At 43.6% G+C, this 14,889-nt stretch overlaps 2 protein-coding genes across 4 annotated transcripts; one reads left to right on the top strand and one right to left on the bottom strand.

Moving 5' to 3' along the window:
- Positions 1 to 2,710: 2,710 nt before the first annotated feature.
- On the bottom strand, positions 2,711 to 6,546 carry LOC119726085. Its single transcript, XM_038197701.1, has 4 exons — positions 6,338 to 6,546; positions 5,126 to 5,822; positions 3,641 to 3,770; positions 2,711 to 2,916 (listed from the first exon to the last, which is right to left on the bottom strand). Exons 2-4 carry the CDS (start codon positions 5,781 to 5,783, stop codon positions 2,814 to 2,816), a joined length of 891 nt encoding a protein of 296 aa, XP_038053629.1. The 5' UTR covers positions 5,784 to 5,822; positions 6,338 to 6,546; the 3' UTR covers positions 2,711 to 2,813.
- A 104-nt stretch (positions 6,547 to 6,650) lies between these two features.
- Positions 6,651 to 13,825, top strand: LOC119725518 (serine/arginine repetitive matrix protein 1-like). Of its 3 annotated transcripts, none has more exons than XM_038196937.1 (6): positions 6,651 to 6,961; positions 7,631 to 7,868; positions 9,545 to 9,690; positions 10,532 to 10,693; positions 11,558 to 11,657; positions 13,091 to 13,825. In XM_038196937.1, exons 1-6 carry the CDS (start codon positions 6,781 to 6,783, stop codon positions 13,464 to 13,466), a joined length of 1,203 nt encoding a protein of 400 aa, XP_038052865.1. In that variant the 5' UTR covers positions 6,651 to 6,780; the 3' UTR covers positions 13,467 to 13,825. The 3 variants fall into 3 exon arrangements, with proteins under 3 accessions (XP_038052865.1, XP_038052863.1, XP_038052864.1); XM_038196935.1 differs by having other exon boundaries at positions 11,558 to 11,860; positions 13,000 to 13,825; XM_038196936.1 differs by having other exon boundaries at positions 6,652 to 6,961; positions 11,558 to 11,798; positions 13,000 to 13,824.
- Positions 13,826 to 14,889: the final 1,064 nt, after the last annotated feature.

Below are 14,889 nucleotides of genomic sequence, written 5' to 3'. Positions count from 1 at the left end.
GAGAAGCTTATGCAAACTTCAAACGGGCTAGGGGTGTGCATTAGAAATTCACACCACTGAAACAGCAGGTAACTTGAGGTTTACCGTGAGGTTCAACTGCGAGGTTACTTTGAGGTTACCTGAGGTTACCGCTTGTTTAACTTTGCATTCTTCCCTTACCTGGTGTAACAAACCAAAATCAAAGCCAACACTTTATAAGTGTTTCCATCAAGGATGCTTTCATTTTATCAACTCTAATTCCCTAATGAATTTTGCGAAAAATACTTCCTTAATCCTCCACAATCTACCGTTGTGCTGACAACCTTTGCATGCTAATTAATAAAGGAAGTCAAGCCTCCAATTAATTTATATAACAAGGGCTGGACACTACCTTCCCAAATCCTACAGAATCCTTCAAAAGCTTTCATGTGGATTTTGAAAGTCTGGGAGAGTTTCGGTTCAAGAATGGACAAAGTCTTGTGGAGAGCACAGGCAAACCAATGTGAGAGTTGAAAGAAAATGCTTCCATTTAATAAATACACTGTGGAGGTGCCAATTTAAGATCAAAATACAAGTTTGGGTCACTTCCTTTTTTTTGAGGGGGGGATGTTACGATTAGCCTAAAAGTTCCCATCCCTTCAATGTCTTTTTTAAATTATTGCCTGAAGGTCTTTGTGATATGGACTGTGTATAATGTTGCTTGAGATCACTGATTTGTCACCATTCTCACCCTAAATTCATTGGTTCATTCTTATTCATTGGTTCGAGAAAGGAACAAGTAAAACACATAATTAAAAGAAATGTCGACCATTGAAGAATACATTTCTGCAGCCAGTTTAACATGCATGAGCTAGTCAGCAAGTGTTATTATCAGTGTTGCATTTTGAAATGCAAGATATGTTACCCAAATTGGCAATTTCAGAATTCATTAAGTTTGGCTGTAGAGCTTTCATTTACCATTACCATCCCAAATCCTACAAAACCCTACAAAACGTTTTGCAGGATTTTCAGGGATACCATGCTGCAAGCCTCGGACACCATTACTTTCATTAAGCTTGAATCAGTATTGGATAAAGTACCAAGGACAGCCCATTGCCTCACCGCATAGTGTTGGGTTTTGAAGGGTTTGGGGAGGTTTCTATCAAAAAAACCATTGAAATTTAATTGGTGGTTCCAATTGCAGTGTGTTGAAGGGGCTTTGGCCTTTAGGTTGGAAACGTTGATTTTTAGATTGGTTGTTGCTACTTTAAACCGGGGCTTCAGAAGAAAAAGAAATTGATTGCTTTCCTAGGCAAAAGATAAGTTATGGTGCGAGATCTGAATAGTAGTACACAAGCCCTATGGTAATTAGGTGCAAATTTCGGCCTTCTGTGGGCTTGGAAAGTCAAGTCTAAACTGGGGCGTGTCTTGTCTAGACAGGGGCGTGGCTCAATTTGAAGCACAACCCCTTTCTCTTGAAGTTTTGAGACTCATGAACATTATGTTGCAGAGCGTGCATTCTAAATGGACAGGATAGAATTTAGCACCCGGAATGGAACAGACTTTGGTCGAAGACACAAAATAATTGAAAGATTTCATCTTATTTCTGCTGGGCATTGATAATGCAATAAATTAAGAGCGGAAAACAGTGGTTAATATATTTATGAACAATTTATTTCAAATAATGCTTTCTGTTGGAAGACTTTCACTCCAATTCAATTTACCATTATATACAGTTAGTTTTGTTCCTTCCCATTTTGGTCTACGCATGCAAAGACTACAAAGTTTGCGAATGACATGAAGCGGGTTCCTTAAATTGCGTCACAATTTCCTTCAGAGAGACAGAAAGAGGGAAGAACACAAAGGAACAAATAAAAAAGGTCTATGATACCTAAATCCCAAAATGAAAGTTTTGTTGTGGTCTTTGTTGATTTTTGTTAAGGCTTTCAGCGGTTACAAACGTACACCTTTGTAGGTGTACTACATGTACACCTTTGAAGGTGTACCAGGGATTTGTATGAAACTGGGTCCCTGCATTGTAGACCTTTGTGTCAGACCGGTCTGTGACACCAAAAACTCGCCCGAAAGTTTTGTTGTGGTCTGTGTTGATTTTTGCTAAGGCTTTCAGCGGTTACATACATGTACCCTTTGTAGGTGTACCAGGGATTTGTATGAAACGAGTCCCCTGCATTGTAGACCTTTTTGCCAGACCTGAAATGTGCAATGGAGATATACAGACCGCTGCATTGTGGGACAGTTCTCAAAGCGCGGGAAATCCCAGAATGCAGTGCTATACACGCCTGTACTGCAATGGTTACATCGAGATTTTAAACCGATTTGCCTCGGCTACGATTCTGCTCTTAGAGATATTAATAACGCCATTACGTTTGGTGAATCCGGTCCGGCGCATTTACATGCTACTTCGTGTAAATAAAAAAAACATGGGGCTCATGTTATCAAAATTATCAAAGGCTTAAATTTATTAAATATTGTACATGCAAATGACATTCGGCCCTAAAAAAAATGCTCTATTTTGAATGGAGAGCGAGTATCATTTTTCAAAATGGCGATGGGCTTCAGGACTACTTTAAGGGATGATCATCTTTGGATGGGATTTTCTCCCAAAAGTCATCGGTTTGCCGCCCCCCCCCCCCCCCCCCACAAAATTGAACAGAAATTTAAAGATGATGAAAATGCTTCAATTTGACGTGTGTCTCAATGAAATACCAGTTGGAGAGTTGTGAGTAATTTCCTTGAATTTCGGAATTGGGCGTCTTTATAACTAGGGTCCATGGCGGTTTATTTACTGGTCTGCAACCTTAATAAGCAATTTTCAGAAGATCCACGAGCTGGCATTAGCAATGGAGGGTCAACGCTTTGATCCCTTGGTAGAAACCTTCGTTATGGTGACCACCGGAGCGCTTGATCGGTTTGCCGTATTTGTCGCTGCACCAACACCTGTTGTAAGAAAAGAAAATAAGCACTGAAATAAATAAAATATTGCAATGCTTTCCTGACTTTACATTTCATAATTAACCGCAATAATGAGAAGTATTAACTATGTACGACGGTGCGTAGGTTCGAATCCTGGCAGGAGTATGGTGTTTGTGCCCTTGGGCAAGACACTTAACTACAATTGCCTCTCTCCACCCAGGAGTATGTATGGGTACCTGTGAGGGTAGAGGACCGAATGTGCGCTGATATCGGCTGCCGCATGGTTTCGTGGCCTGATGAACGGGGGAATAATCGTAAAGCGCTTCGAGATTGTTGATACGATATGGAAAGCGATTATAAGCACTGCAATTTAATTTTGGTTTAATTTATTTATGTACAACTGAAGGGCCCTGGCGTGGTTTTGAAAAAAAAGGTGTTGTCTTAATGCTGGATGTGTACATGTATTAATTAAATAATATTATGTCTGTCCAAGATAGCTCAGTGGAAGAAGAAGAGCACGTTGCACACAAGTTAAGCAACGTTGACTGTCGGCAGTACTTGGATGGGAGTATTAATATTAAGAGTATCATTAATATTCTGAATAATATGGGCCGATCCATGAAGACCCGCCCACTATACGCAACAGCACGTGCTCCTCTTCAGTACCGCACTGCATAACGTGCGCGCATATTTTAATCCCGACCTGTTATTGGTCAAAAGTGTCATGTGGGCGGGGCTCATTTCTTACCGTTTCCTGTGGCACTGCTTGGGGCTGTAGGTGCCGTCCTCGTTGCAACTCGGTTTGAATAATCTGCCGACCATGGCCTGCATCCAGCAGTTACCCAGGAGACGCTTGGGTAGGGAGAATTTGATTTCATCTGGGGGAAACGAAGAGTTTGATCGATACAAGAACTAGAAGTGGGCAAGCGTGCATGGGAGAAAATTATCGAACTACAATCCTCACAATAAATTCACCTTCAGAGATATTATAAATTAATTAGGTGTCCCTAGTAATTATAAGGAACTGCACAGGGTGAGTCAAAAAAAAAATCGAAACCCAAATGTCCGGACTATTGTTTTAGTGAAGTTGTGCATGTAGCACTTTGAAATCTAAGATATGAAAGCCCAATTCATAAGCTTTCTTTTAATACAAGAATTATTCAAATCACTAATGTACTTGTCAAGTTACGGAGTTTTAAACACAACCTCCGTTTTAAGGTTCCGTCCGCGGATCACAAAAAAAGGTGTGCGTTCTTTCAGCATAACGAAAACAATTTACACACATCCCTATGTGGTTTGTTTTTGTTTTGCTGAAAGAACACTTACCTTCTTGTGATCCGTGGACAGAACTTTAAAACGGTGGTTGTGTTTAAAATTCCGTAACTTAAATAGTACAAGAGTGATTTGAATGATTTTTGTACTAAAAGAAAGCCTATGAATTGCGCTTTCGTATCCTAGATTTTGAAAGGGCTACATGCAGAACTTCACCAAAACAATAGTCCCGACATTTGGGTTTCGCTTTTCTTGACTCACCATGTACAGGCAATTTCAAGAGATATCTGGTAGTCATGATTATGAACTCTCCTGCAATTTTTATACATATATGTTTGACAAAGGTGTCCTGAATACGGGCGATTCCCAATAGTGCGCCTCCAAGAGTTTGCAACGCGTTGGCCAATCACAATGCGCAAAATCTGTCGACCCAACGCCCGTTTGGAAAAGGTCGACTGATTTCGCGCATTGTGATTGGCCAACGCGCTGCAAACTCTTGGAGGCGCATTATTGGGAATCGCCCGTATTTAAAGACAAATGCCTTTCTTAATTAAGGGTGATTTACATAATGGGGGGATAACTTTAAATATTTGAAGTAGGGCCTACGTTGAATAAAATTTCATTGGAATTAGCCTATTAGACGTGGCTTGTTATTTTCAGGGATTTTGACGTTTTTTGAAACGAAAACAATTCACTCGCTTGTCACCGACGAAACACTATAAAATACACGGACAAACACACACAATTGTGTATTTGCCTGCAATCGGGGACCATAGTCCCTCTTTTGTTTGTGCACTTTAGGAAGACCTCCCATATGTTTTGTACATAAATCCAAATTGGGGACCTCTCGGGAATTGGGGACCCTATATTGTTCAACGTCCCCTATTAAATGCAGAAACAAACTCATTGCCACATATAATATGGCCTTAGTGTGTATTTGAAACCTTGCATCATCACCCACCATCTTTGTCGTTGAAGTACTTCCCGTACAGCCGACGCATGCGTTTCTCTTCCTGAATAGGCCCAACCGGAGCAGCGACCCCAAGAGGGGTGAAATGAACCCGGCTCTTCGGTAGCCTCCTTCCGGTTACTGCACCCTTACCGGCCCCGTACAAGTCCGATTTCTTCGAGTGCTTGAGCCGTTGCTGGTTTCTCTGGTACTTGAGGATGTCCTGCTTCTGTTTCTGCCATTGTCTGGCCCGAAGCGAACCCTGCTTTGCCGAGTTGGCTTTGGGAAAGTGGTGCCGTCCAAGTTTCTGTTTCAGTTGCTCCCCCTGCCTCTGGAGATGGTGGAGATATTTCCTTTTGGGGCTTTCGGCCGCAGAACTGCGGCCCTTTTGGATGGGGTTATAACCCCCGCCTGCCTGCCGTCGAGGGCGAGTTTGCTCGGTCGAGATGTCCTTCATGAGTTTGTCCCACACCGCCATGGGGTCAAGTCCGCCTGCCGTGTTTGGGGCAGATTTGCCCGGGGTGATCTGCGGCTCCTCCCCGCCACTTTTCACACCCAAGCCGTGCTCGGTTGGTGACTCGGTCTTTGTGTCCTCCGTTTTGACGATGACGACATTGATAAGGATTGTCGAAAATAACAGTGGCAGAATCATAGATGCCAGCGATGCCATTTTTTTGTAGCAAAAGTGAAGTTTAGAACCACGTCTGTCCTATCAGAGAACGAAAGTATAGGTATACTTGAATGTTACTTTATACTGGACTCAACAAAATGCACGAGTGAAAATTAAAAGTAATAAAACTTTATAAAATGGAAAAACAATCATAAAAACAGCATTAATCTTGTAAGTGTAGGACCCCGTTCCATATAAGAGAACGAAAAGACACTTTTATGTTTTGGGACTATATGCCTACCTGAACATTTGGCGATTATACAAGCGTAGGAAAAAGTCACTCTATGTGTTGGAATCATCTAAACACAATACATGATGTAGGCCTAGTTCGTTACTAATATATCATCTCACTTATTTGGTTTAAAGAGGGCCGGGTTTTGATTTATGATCGCAACTTGTAAAAAACATAGAGGTGTCCTAAACTACACGATTTACCAAAACCGCATTATGGTGTCAGTTCATCATGTAGGCCTACGCCTTCGAAAATCGAATTTATATCCAAAATCGTACATTCGACATGTTTTGTTAGCTAGATACAAACACAAGTAACTTACGTTATACGTGCTTAGCCCAGACGCGGCTGAATTCTATTTACGGATGGATCGTGGGCATTGGTATCCGATGCGTTCAAACTTTTTTCTTATTCTATCCACCAAAGATAACCAAGGGATCTGTTTTCAAGATAAATATCAGATAAAATGGATAGGTTGTTCTACTGTCAGACTGTAACTGTTCTAGCAGCGCAGTCTGTTAAAGTTTGCTGTGCGCGTTTTTGGATTTACTGACGCGCGTTTCATGAGCGCGCTGCACGCGTGTGTAAACGGGAAACTTTAGAACAATTTTATAACGCGTGCCAAGTTTAAAACTCGCGTACAAAGCGGACGCAGAAAGCGTGCACATTACATCAGTACACAAAATGTGGGCAGGCACGCACGGGGCTGGCTAAAGCGACCCAGTTTATGCCATGTTTCTTCCATAATAACCGCTCTAAAAAAAAATGACGACGAAATGTCAGGGTTCTGTGCATCTGTGGCTGTTCCTTCTGGTGATGACATTTGCCGGTCTTGCTTCCCTGACGCTACTGAGCCTTAACGCTGCGAAAGGGAACTCCACGCCGCTCGAAACTGGATTCGGCGGTCGATTCGATAAACTGCTTGGAGTAAACTCGGACGGCAGTGGTGAGTCCGATTGTTTGCTGGTTCCAGGGTGCTAGCATGGTGTCCTCGTTGTTTAGGGCCTACCTGTAACTGATTGGCGGACTCAATTTCACTTGTGATCCGGGCAGTGCTATTGTATAGGATAACACGGCATTTGCCGACGAATGCGCTTAATCATGGGCGTTCTTGTTGTGCAGGGTAGCGGGCCCCTGTTTTGTTTCGATCAAAATAGAGTCAATTTTTTTCTTTTATCATTCAAAAATGACCCTTTCAACCTACTAATGCTGCAAACATAGTATTACTACGAAGGCCTACGTGATCATGTCATATAGGATCTAGGTGATTATGCCTGGTTACGAATACGATCCAAAGAGCTATATTATATTCCATCTAGAGCTGTATATTGCGCACTTAAGATCTAACTTTCTCATTTCCACTAGGCAGTGTCAGTTTTCCTAATCTGGTCGAATAACTCCTCTCTTTGCCCCTAGAGTAGACCTAAATCTCCGCAGTTGTTTTATTTTCCAGGATTTTTTTGGGGAGGGGGGAGGGGTAGCCCAGTTGGCCTCCCTTACCGCATTACGTTACAGAGGGAATGCAATGAAGACGTCGTCCAACCTTGGCTATGGGGGTGCTGTCAACAGTCAAAATGGAAGTCTAGCTAACTAGGCATGTGTTGTTGTTTTTTAGGCCGCCATGCTAGATCTTTCCCCTGGGATCCCGACCCGCGGGACGACAACACAAACCCGGACGAACCCAACCCGAGAATCTTGATACGGGTTCCGCGGAGAGACACCCTTTGGGAGACGCTCTTCGGCCGGGCGTTCGGAAGACGTGACGGCAGCGATACAGCGAGAAACACGGCGCCTCGACCTCAGGCCTTAACCAATGACACCGTTATCCAACACCCGAAGGCGAGGAGCAAAAGGTAGCCTCAATTTAACTGGACGTTTTATTCCCACACTGATATCTTAATAAATACCTAGGAGGTATAAATTATTTCCAGAAGTTGTTGTTGTTCACAGATTAATCTCAGCAAATGGTTCTCGCCTGTACATAGGCCTATATCTCTTGAAAATATAATGTTTTTTTTTAAGTACTGTTGACAAAACAATTCTTGGCTGGCAGTGATGTGGGATATGACGTTTTGAACACCCACCGAGGGGCGCTGCGCAACAGAGGCCGAAAGCCGGGGTGCATGATGCGCCCCGAGGGTGTTCAAAACGTCATATCCCACATCAGACGGCAGTCAACAATTGTCTTTTTTATACCTCTGTCTTGGATTCTTTGGATTTCGATGTAAAAATAACGAAAACTTTTATGGCGGTAAAAACACAACAATCATAACAATCAAACGGCAACTCACATGTATGTCGCGTGCTCGAACTGATCGTCTGCTAGTTCGCTGCTCCCGCTCATGTGTGAAACATGGTGAAAATAGAGTGGGTACCAACGATACAAGCGTTGCACGTACCGTACGTACAAAGTCATAGCACACTCTTGCCTCGCGTACATGACATTCCAAGGGGAGACTTTTTATAAGCTTAACACGTGATCGTTCCAGGCCAATGAAAATACAGTATTCAAAGCAGAGGTATAACAAAAACTGTTTACGGGGCCAAATAACATGAATAAGATACATCCAATGTTTGGGTTGCATGCCCGGCGGTTTCTTAGTGGCATGACGTCATAGGGCACGTGGTCTCAAAGTCCTCTTAGTACCTGACTGACTCACTGACTGACTGTCACTTTGTGAAGTGGCCTGGTTGTCCGCTGTTAATGAGAGCCGGGCAGTGTTATCGTATAGGACTATGTACACCAGATGCATGTCTGAATTAATGACAGTGAAAAGCCATTAATATGTGCGCAGTGGTACCAACTTTGTCACACTTTTGCATTGTTTTCATTTGAGGGGTCATCATAAGTAGAAGCGACAATGAACAGACCGGCGCTCCACACAATGGCGTCACGCTTGCTCTCGTCCCAACCCGCAGGGCTCAATTTCACGGCTCTGCTAAGCACAAAAATTTGCTTAGCACAAAAAAATGACGCTTATAAAAGCAGGTTACCAGCCAAAATTTCTATGTGATGTATATTGCTCGTGATTTAATAGTATTCAGCTATTGTTTGCTTAGCATGAACATCACATAAAGTTTTGGCTGGTAACCTGCTTTTATAAGCCAGACTTTTTGTGTGCTAAATTTTTTTTTGTGCTGAGCAGTGCCGTGAAATTGGGCCGTGGCTCCCATAAGAAAGCGCACGCGTCTCAAGTCTTGGCACTTATCTTAAAAACAAAATACAACAACGCAACGAAGATGGTACGAAGCTGAAATCATCTGGCTTATGGTGTTTTTTTTTTATAGTAAAGTACAGTAGGCTTACCAAGTTTAAAATTTAAAATTCATCATGAAAATGAGTTAGACCAACGGGTGAATTTTAACACGCTTCCATGCATTGTCATCTTGAGATCATCCCGTAGTGAAATTTGTTGCCAACTTTCATCATGAACTTGATGGGTAATTCAGTGGGGGTTTTTTTTCAAGAAATGTTTACTTGATTTGATTTTGTTGTCTCCCTTTATCTGTCAACCTTTGACCTTTGCAGAGCACCCCGCAGAATGAGACACCGCCCAAGGAAACACCACCGGAGTCGCGCCAGAAAACAGTATGTGGTCAACGGGAAAGTGTACGGCCAAAAGGCAAGGCTGGAAGAGGGCGCTACCGAACCGCCCCCTAGAGTTATCGATCGGTGTAAGTATAAAGCAGCACGGCCTCCCTGGCTGGCACAAGCGCCCTCTTGCGGTGAAATGGACACCGAGGTGCTGATGTCCAAGCAGTTTTTGTATAAAAGTCAGCATTTTAGTCAGCAAAAAGATACGAGCGTCGCGGTACACAATTTCGTGGACGGATTTGCATATGTATTTATGTATGTCCCTGTGTGGCACGTTCCTGAGCGCAATTATTTTTGTATGCAACCAAGTATAGTCAGACCAAAATGCGCATGTGCCAGTTGGTAATGGTACTGGGACTTAACTTTCCTTTAAAACAAAAACAATCCTCCAGAGCCATGAGAAGAAAAGGCTGAATTTCATTTTATCGATCATCACGAAGTTGATTAAATAATTAGGGAACAGATTCACTTTTTGGGGGGAAAAATGGAAATTGAATTCCCTCCAGGAATTGAAACTGCATGGAACCTCCAGCATTCAGATCAGCGATGTAACGCACACGCCACAGCGAGACCACACTGACCGTCGATTCGTGGAATAATAAGCTATAAGAAATGTATTCCGGGTCACATACTCAGTTGTTTACGTGATATGTTTCACGCATGCGGATTATGGTAATAGACTATACTTGGTTGCATAAAAAAATGCCCTCTGTGCTACAGTCTTTTTCAAGCTAATCCAAGATGGCGGTATAAAGTGAAGCGGCCTTTTTACATCGTAATTTCCTTTGCACTCCCTGCTTGGCCCAGTCACTAGTTTTCCAAGAGTAATTTGATTGGTAACGGTTCAATAATGAGGGCCATGCATCCTTCGCTGCCCAGTAATAGGATTTCCCTGTTTTGAATTGTTGTTTAATGCTTCAGTGCAACACATGCGTCGCCGGTTCCGGAAGCCCAAGAAACAGCGCCACCAGCGGCGAAAGAAGAAGAAAGGGAAGAGGAAGAAGAAGAAGAAAAAGAAGGCCAAGAAGAGCCGCAAACAACTCCTGAATGAGATGATTAAACGGCAGAAGGCAAAGAAAAAATGTAAGAAAGTCAATATCAATTATACATTAAGACTTTATACATTAGGCCTGCTAGAAAGCCAGGTTCCTTTCTTGAAAATGGATTTCCTGAAGCCTTTGGTCCGCAGCCACCCAATTTGAAAAACAAATTCCTTAATGCCCCACTTACGGCAGATAGGTGATGGGATTGCGCCTTTGACCTTTATACAAGCACGAAATTTGGCACACAGTCAGAGTATGTCATGAGAAAGATATTTGGCTATAGAGCCATCGCAGATCAGTCCTTTGAAATAAAAATATTGGTAGAATAACAAGCAATGGCAGCCATTTTGAAAATTTTGAAAATTGCTTGTTATTCTACCTATTTTTTTTTCAAAGGACAAATCTGCGATGGCCCTATAGCCAAAAATATTTTAAGACATACTCTGACTGCATGTGTGCCAAATGCCATCCATGTATCATCAAAGGCGCAATTTGCCGAAATATTTTCCCCTATCTGCCCCAGAAGGTTATGATGTACGCCTGTCCGGTTGCCGAAGACAGGTTCGATCGAACGTCATTATAGGTATGCATGCACAATTGATGCCGCCCCGTGCGTCCAATCGGAGCGAAGAGAAACAACATAAAGACTGTTGAATGGCCGATAACTGTTAGTTACCGAAGTCACCGTAAGTAGACGCCCACTGATTGGTCGTAATCCGAGGGCCAATTTTGGGCCGGCCATGACTTCCATGCATAGTAAACTTGAACACTGAATCAGCATGCACATCGCACTGCGACTGCGCGACAATTAACTCAAAACTTGGACGCTGCCACACAAAGTATACAAACGATTACACGAAATTACAAAGTTTCTTTCCTTAATACTTCGATTTGCTTTTCACAGCAAAACCGAACTTCAGGGGCCGGGCGTCTGCGAAGTACGCCAGACATCAGAAGCGTTTCCGGTCCAAAAAGATGAAAAGAAAACGTTACCGTCCCGCCACATACCGAGTCGCGGTTCGCAAGCCGAAAAAGGAACCCTGGAAACAGAGAAGGAAGTGGACACCGAAGGTGATCAAGAGGAGGAAACAACGGCGAAGGAGACCGATCAAGGAGGGATATCGACGCCGGAAGCAAAAGAAGCGGTATTTCATGAAGAAAAGAGACGACCTTACGCGCGGCGTAGGAAAGGATAGACCGGAACCATGTAGGCCTTATAGGAACGAGGGTGCTCGTTGTAATGTTGTCGAAAAGTGTTTAGTGAAAAGTTTAATGGCAATATAAATAGAATCAAATATCGTTTACTGAGCAGTTATTTGGTAAATAAAGCGCGCGGCTAGTGACAGGAAGTGGGCGTACAGACAAGCCTGGCACCACACGGTAGTACGTACCTACATCTAAGGCCAAGTTCGGGCAAGGACCATTAGTCGACTAGTGGTTGATTTGTGACGTACCTTACGCCTGCGCACTAACAGCAACGTACAACGGCTCTAGTCGAACGCTGGTCAAAAGGTCATCGCAAAACTTGTGGGCTCCCTGCTGTACGTTAGGAATGCGTGCGGCTATTGATTACCAGCGATGCAACCCGCCCCAGTAGGTTGGTTCCAAATAGTCGACTATAGCGCAGTCACCCAACAGAGTTCGGGCAAACTTTAGTCAAACTATGGTTAACTAATGGTCCACAATAGTTCTTGCGCAAACTTGCCCTTTATTGCTGTCACTCGGCGAATCTCACTTAGCTCTAAGAATAATTCACTCAGCATGATTGGCTTACCAGCCAGAATGCCATGAACTGGTCCTCACCGTTTACATGCTTAAGCATTATAAGTATGGTAAGCAATGGAATGGAGACGCATGGTGGCAGCAAACACTCGGGTCATTTTGAACATGCACACATCAGGCCGTGTCCGAATTACTTGGCTACGGCTTCAAATTACACAGAGTCTATGGTAAGTGGCTGCAGCCGCTGCCATAGACACGACCGTGTGTAATTTCAAGCCGTATCCAAGTAATTCGTTCACGGCTTAACTTCAGGACAGGCGTGTTTGTGTTTGCTGCCACCAATCGTCTCAAAAGTCTCCCATTTGGGCCTTGAGCTGTCAAGCCTTATTTTGCGGTCTTCCAATGTATTTCAAAAGTTTTTTTTTTTTTGTTCACTCGGTGCGGCGCTTGCAAGAAAGCCATGCGGCTGTTTATAATTAAAAGTACACAGTGTCGAATTCCGTCTGTGCTTTTAGTTTTCGACAAACAATGAGTTTTACGTACGGCGGATTATACTAATTCAATTTGGCTGATTCCATACCGAACGAAATTGTTTACGATTTGCTTTCAATTCGCTTTTCACAGCAAAACCGAACGTCAGGGGCCGGGCGTCTGCAAAGCCTGCAAAGCGTTTCCGGTCCAAAAAGAAGAAAAGAAAACGTTACCGTCCCACCACATACCGAGTCGCGGTTCGCAAGCCGAAAAAGGAACCCTGGAAAAAGAGAAGGAAGTGGACACCGAAGGTGATCAAGCGAAGGAAACCACGGCGAAGGAGAAAGAAACAACGGCGAAGGAGACCGATCAAGCGGAGGAAACCACGGCGAAGAAGGACGAAACCACGGCGAAGGAGATCGATCAAGCAGAGGAAACCACGGCGAATGAGACCGATCAAGCGGGGACAACGCGCTCTACGCCGGAAACAAAAGAAGCGATATTTCATGAAGAAGTTAAGAGAAGACGACTTTACGCGCGGCGTAGGAAAGGATAGACCGGAACTATGTAGGCCTTATAGGAACGAGGGTGCTCGTTGTAATGTTGTCGAAAAGTGTTAGTGAAAAGTTTAATGGCAATATAAATAGAATCAAATATCGTTTACTGAGCAGTTATTTTGGTAAACAAAGCGCGCGGCTAGTGACAGAAAGCAGGCGTACAGGCAAGCCTGGCACCACACGCGGTAGTACGTACCTACATCTAAGGCCAAGTTCGGGCAAGGACGTACCTTACGCCTGCGCACTAACAGCAACGTGCAAACGTCTCTAGTCGAACGCTGGTCAAAAGGGCATTGCAAAACTTTTGGATCCTGGCTCCCTGCTGTACGTTAGTAATGCGTGCGGCTATTGATTACCAGCGATGCAACCAGCCCCAGAAGGTTGGTTCCAAATAGTCGACTAGCGCAGTCACCCAACAGAGTTCGGGCAAACTTTAAGCCCGGTTCATACTCCACGCGAAAGCGAAAGCGAAGCGAAATTCGTGACGTCAACAATACATTCGAAGCGCGTCCACCATTGTTGACGACATGAATTTCGCTTCGCACACGACTTCGCGTGAAGTATGAACCGGGCTTTAGTCGAACTATGGTTCACCAATGGTCAACAATAGTTCTTGCGCAAACTTGCCCTTAATTGCTGTCACTCGGCGAATCTCACTTAGCACTATAGAATAATTTACTCAGCATGATTGGCTTACCAGCCAGAATGCCATGAGTATACACTGCTTGTGACTGGTCCTCACCGTTTACATGCTTAGCATTATAACTATGGTAAGCAATGTTTTCTGAGTAACAGCTCCATGGAATGGAGACGTATGGTGGCAGCAAACACTCGGTCATTGTGAACATGTGCACATCAGGCCGTGTCCGGATGACTTGGCTACACGAGTCGATGGGAAGTGGCTGCAGCCGCTGCCATAGACACGTGTGTAATTTCAAGCCGTAGCCAAAAAAATTGTTCACGGCCAAACTTCAGGACAGGTGTGTTTGCTGCCACCAATCGCCTCAAAAGTCTTATTTTGCGGTCTCCCAATGTATTTCAAAATTGTTGTTGCTTTTTTGTTCACACGGTGCGGCGCTTGTCAGAAATCATGAAAGCCATCCGGCGGTTATAAATTAAAAGTACACAGTGTCAATTTCCCTCTGTGCTTTTATCATTTTTTTGACAAACATGAGTTTTAGGCATGTAGGACTGTTCTAATTCAATCCGGCTGATTCCACTCCGCTGCAAAAATAAAAACAGTTGGGCTCTTTTGCCAAGTACCGAGCGAAATTGTTGTTTAAAATGCTGTTGATGTTCAACGTTAAAGGACACATGCAATGTAATTCTTTTAATGCCATCCAGGAAATGCACCTTTGCGACCCATTAAACCCCATTTTCAATTATCGTTTTGCCATTTTTGAAGGTATTTTGGTGGATGCCTTTTTGTTTTTTATGCTAATGACATTGTCCATATTCATGAGCAATACTGTGATGTCATTTTAGG

This window comes from Patiria miniata, unplaced genomic scaffold (genome assembly GCF_015706575.1).
Source record: "Patiria miniata isolate m_02_andy unplaced genomic scaffold, ASM1570657v1 HiC_scaffold_19, whole genome shotgun sequence".
NCBI lineage: Eukaryota > Metazoa > Echinodermata > Asteroidea > Valvatida > Asterinidae > Patiria > Patiria miniata.
The sequence above is the reverse complement of the archived record's forward strand: the minus strand, read 5'-3'. Positions and strand labels throughout refer to the sequence as shown.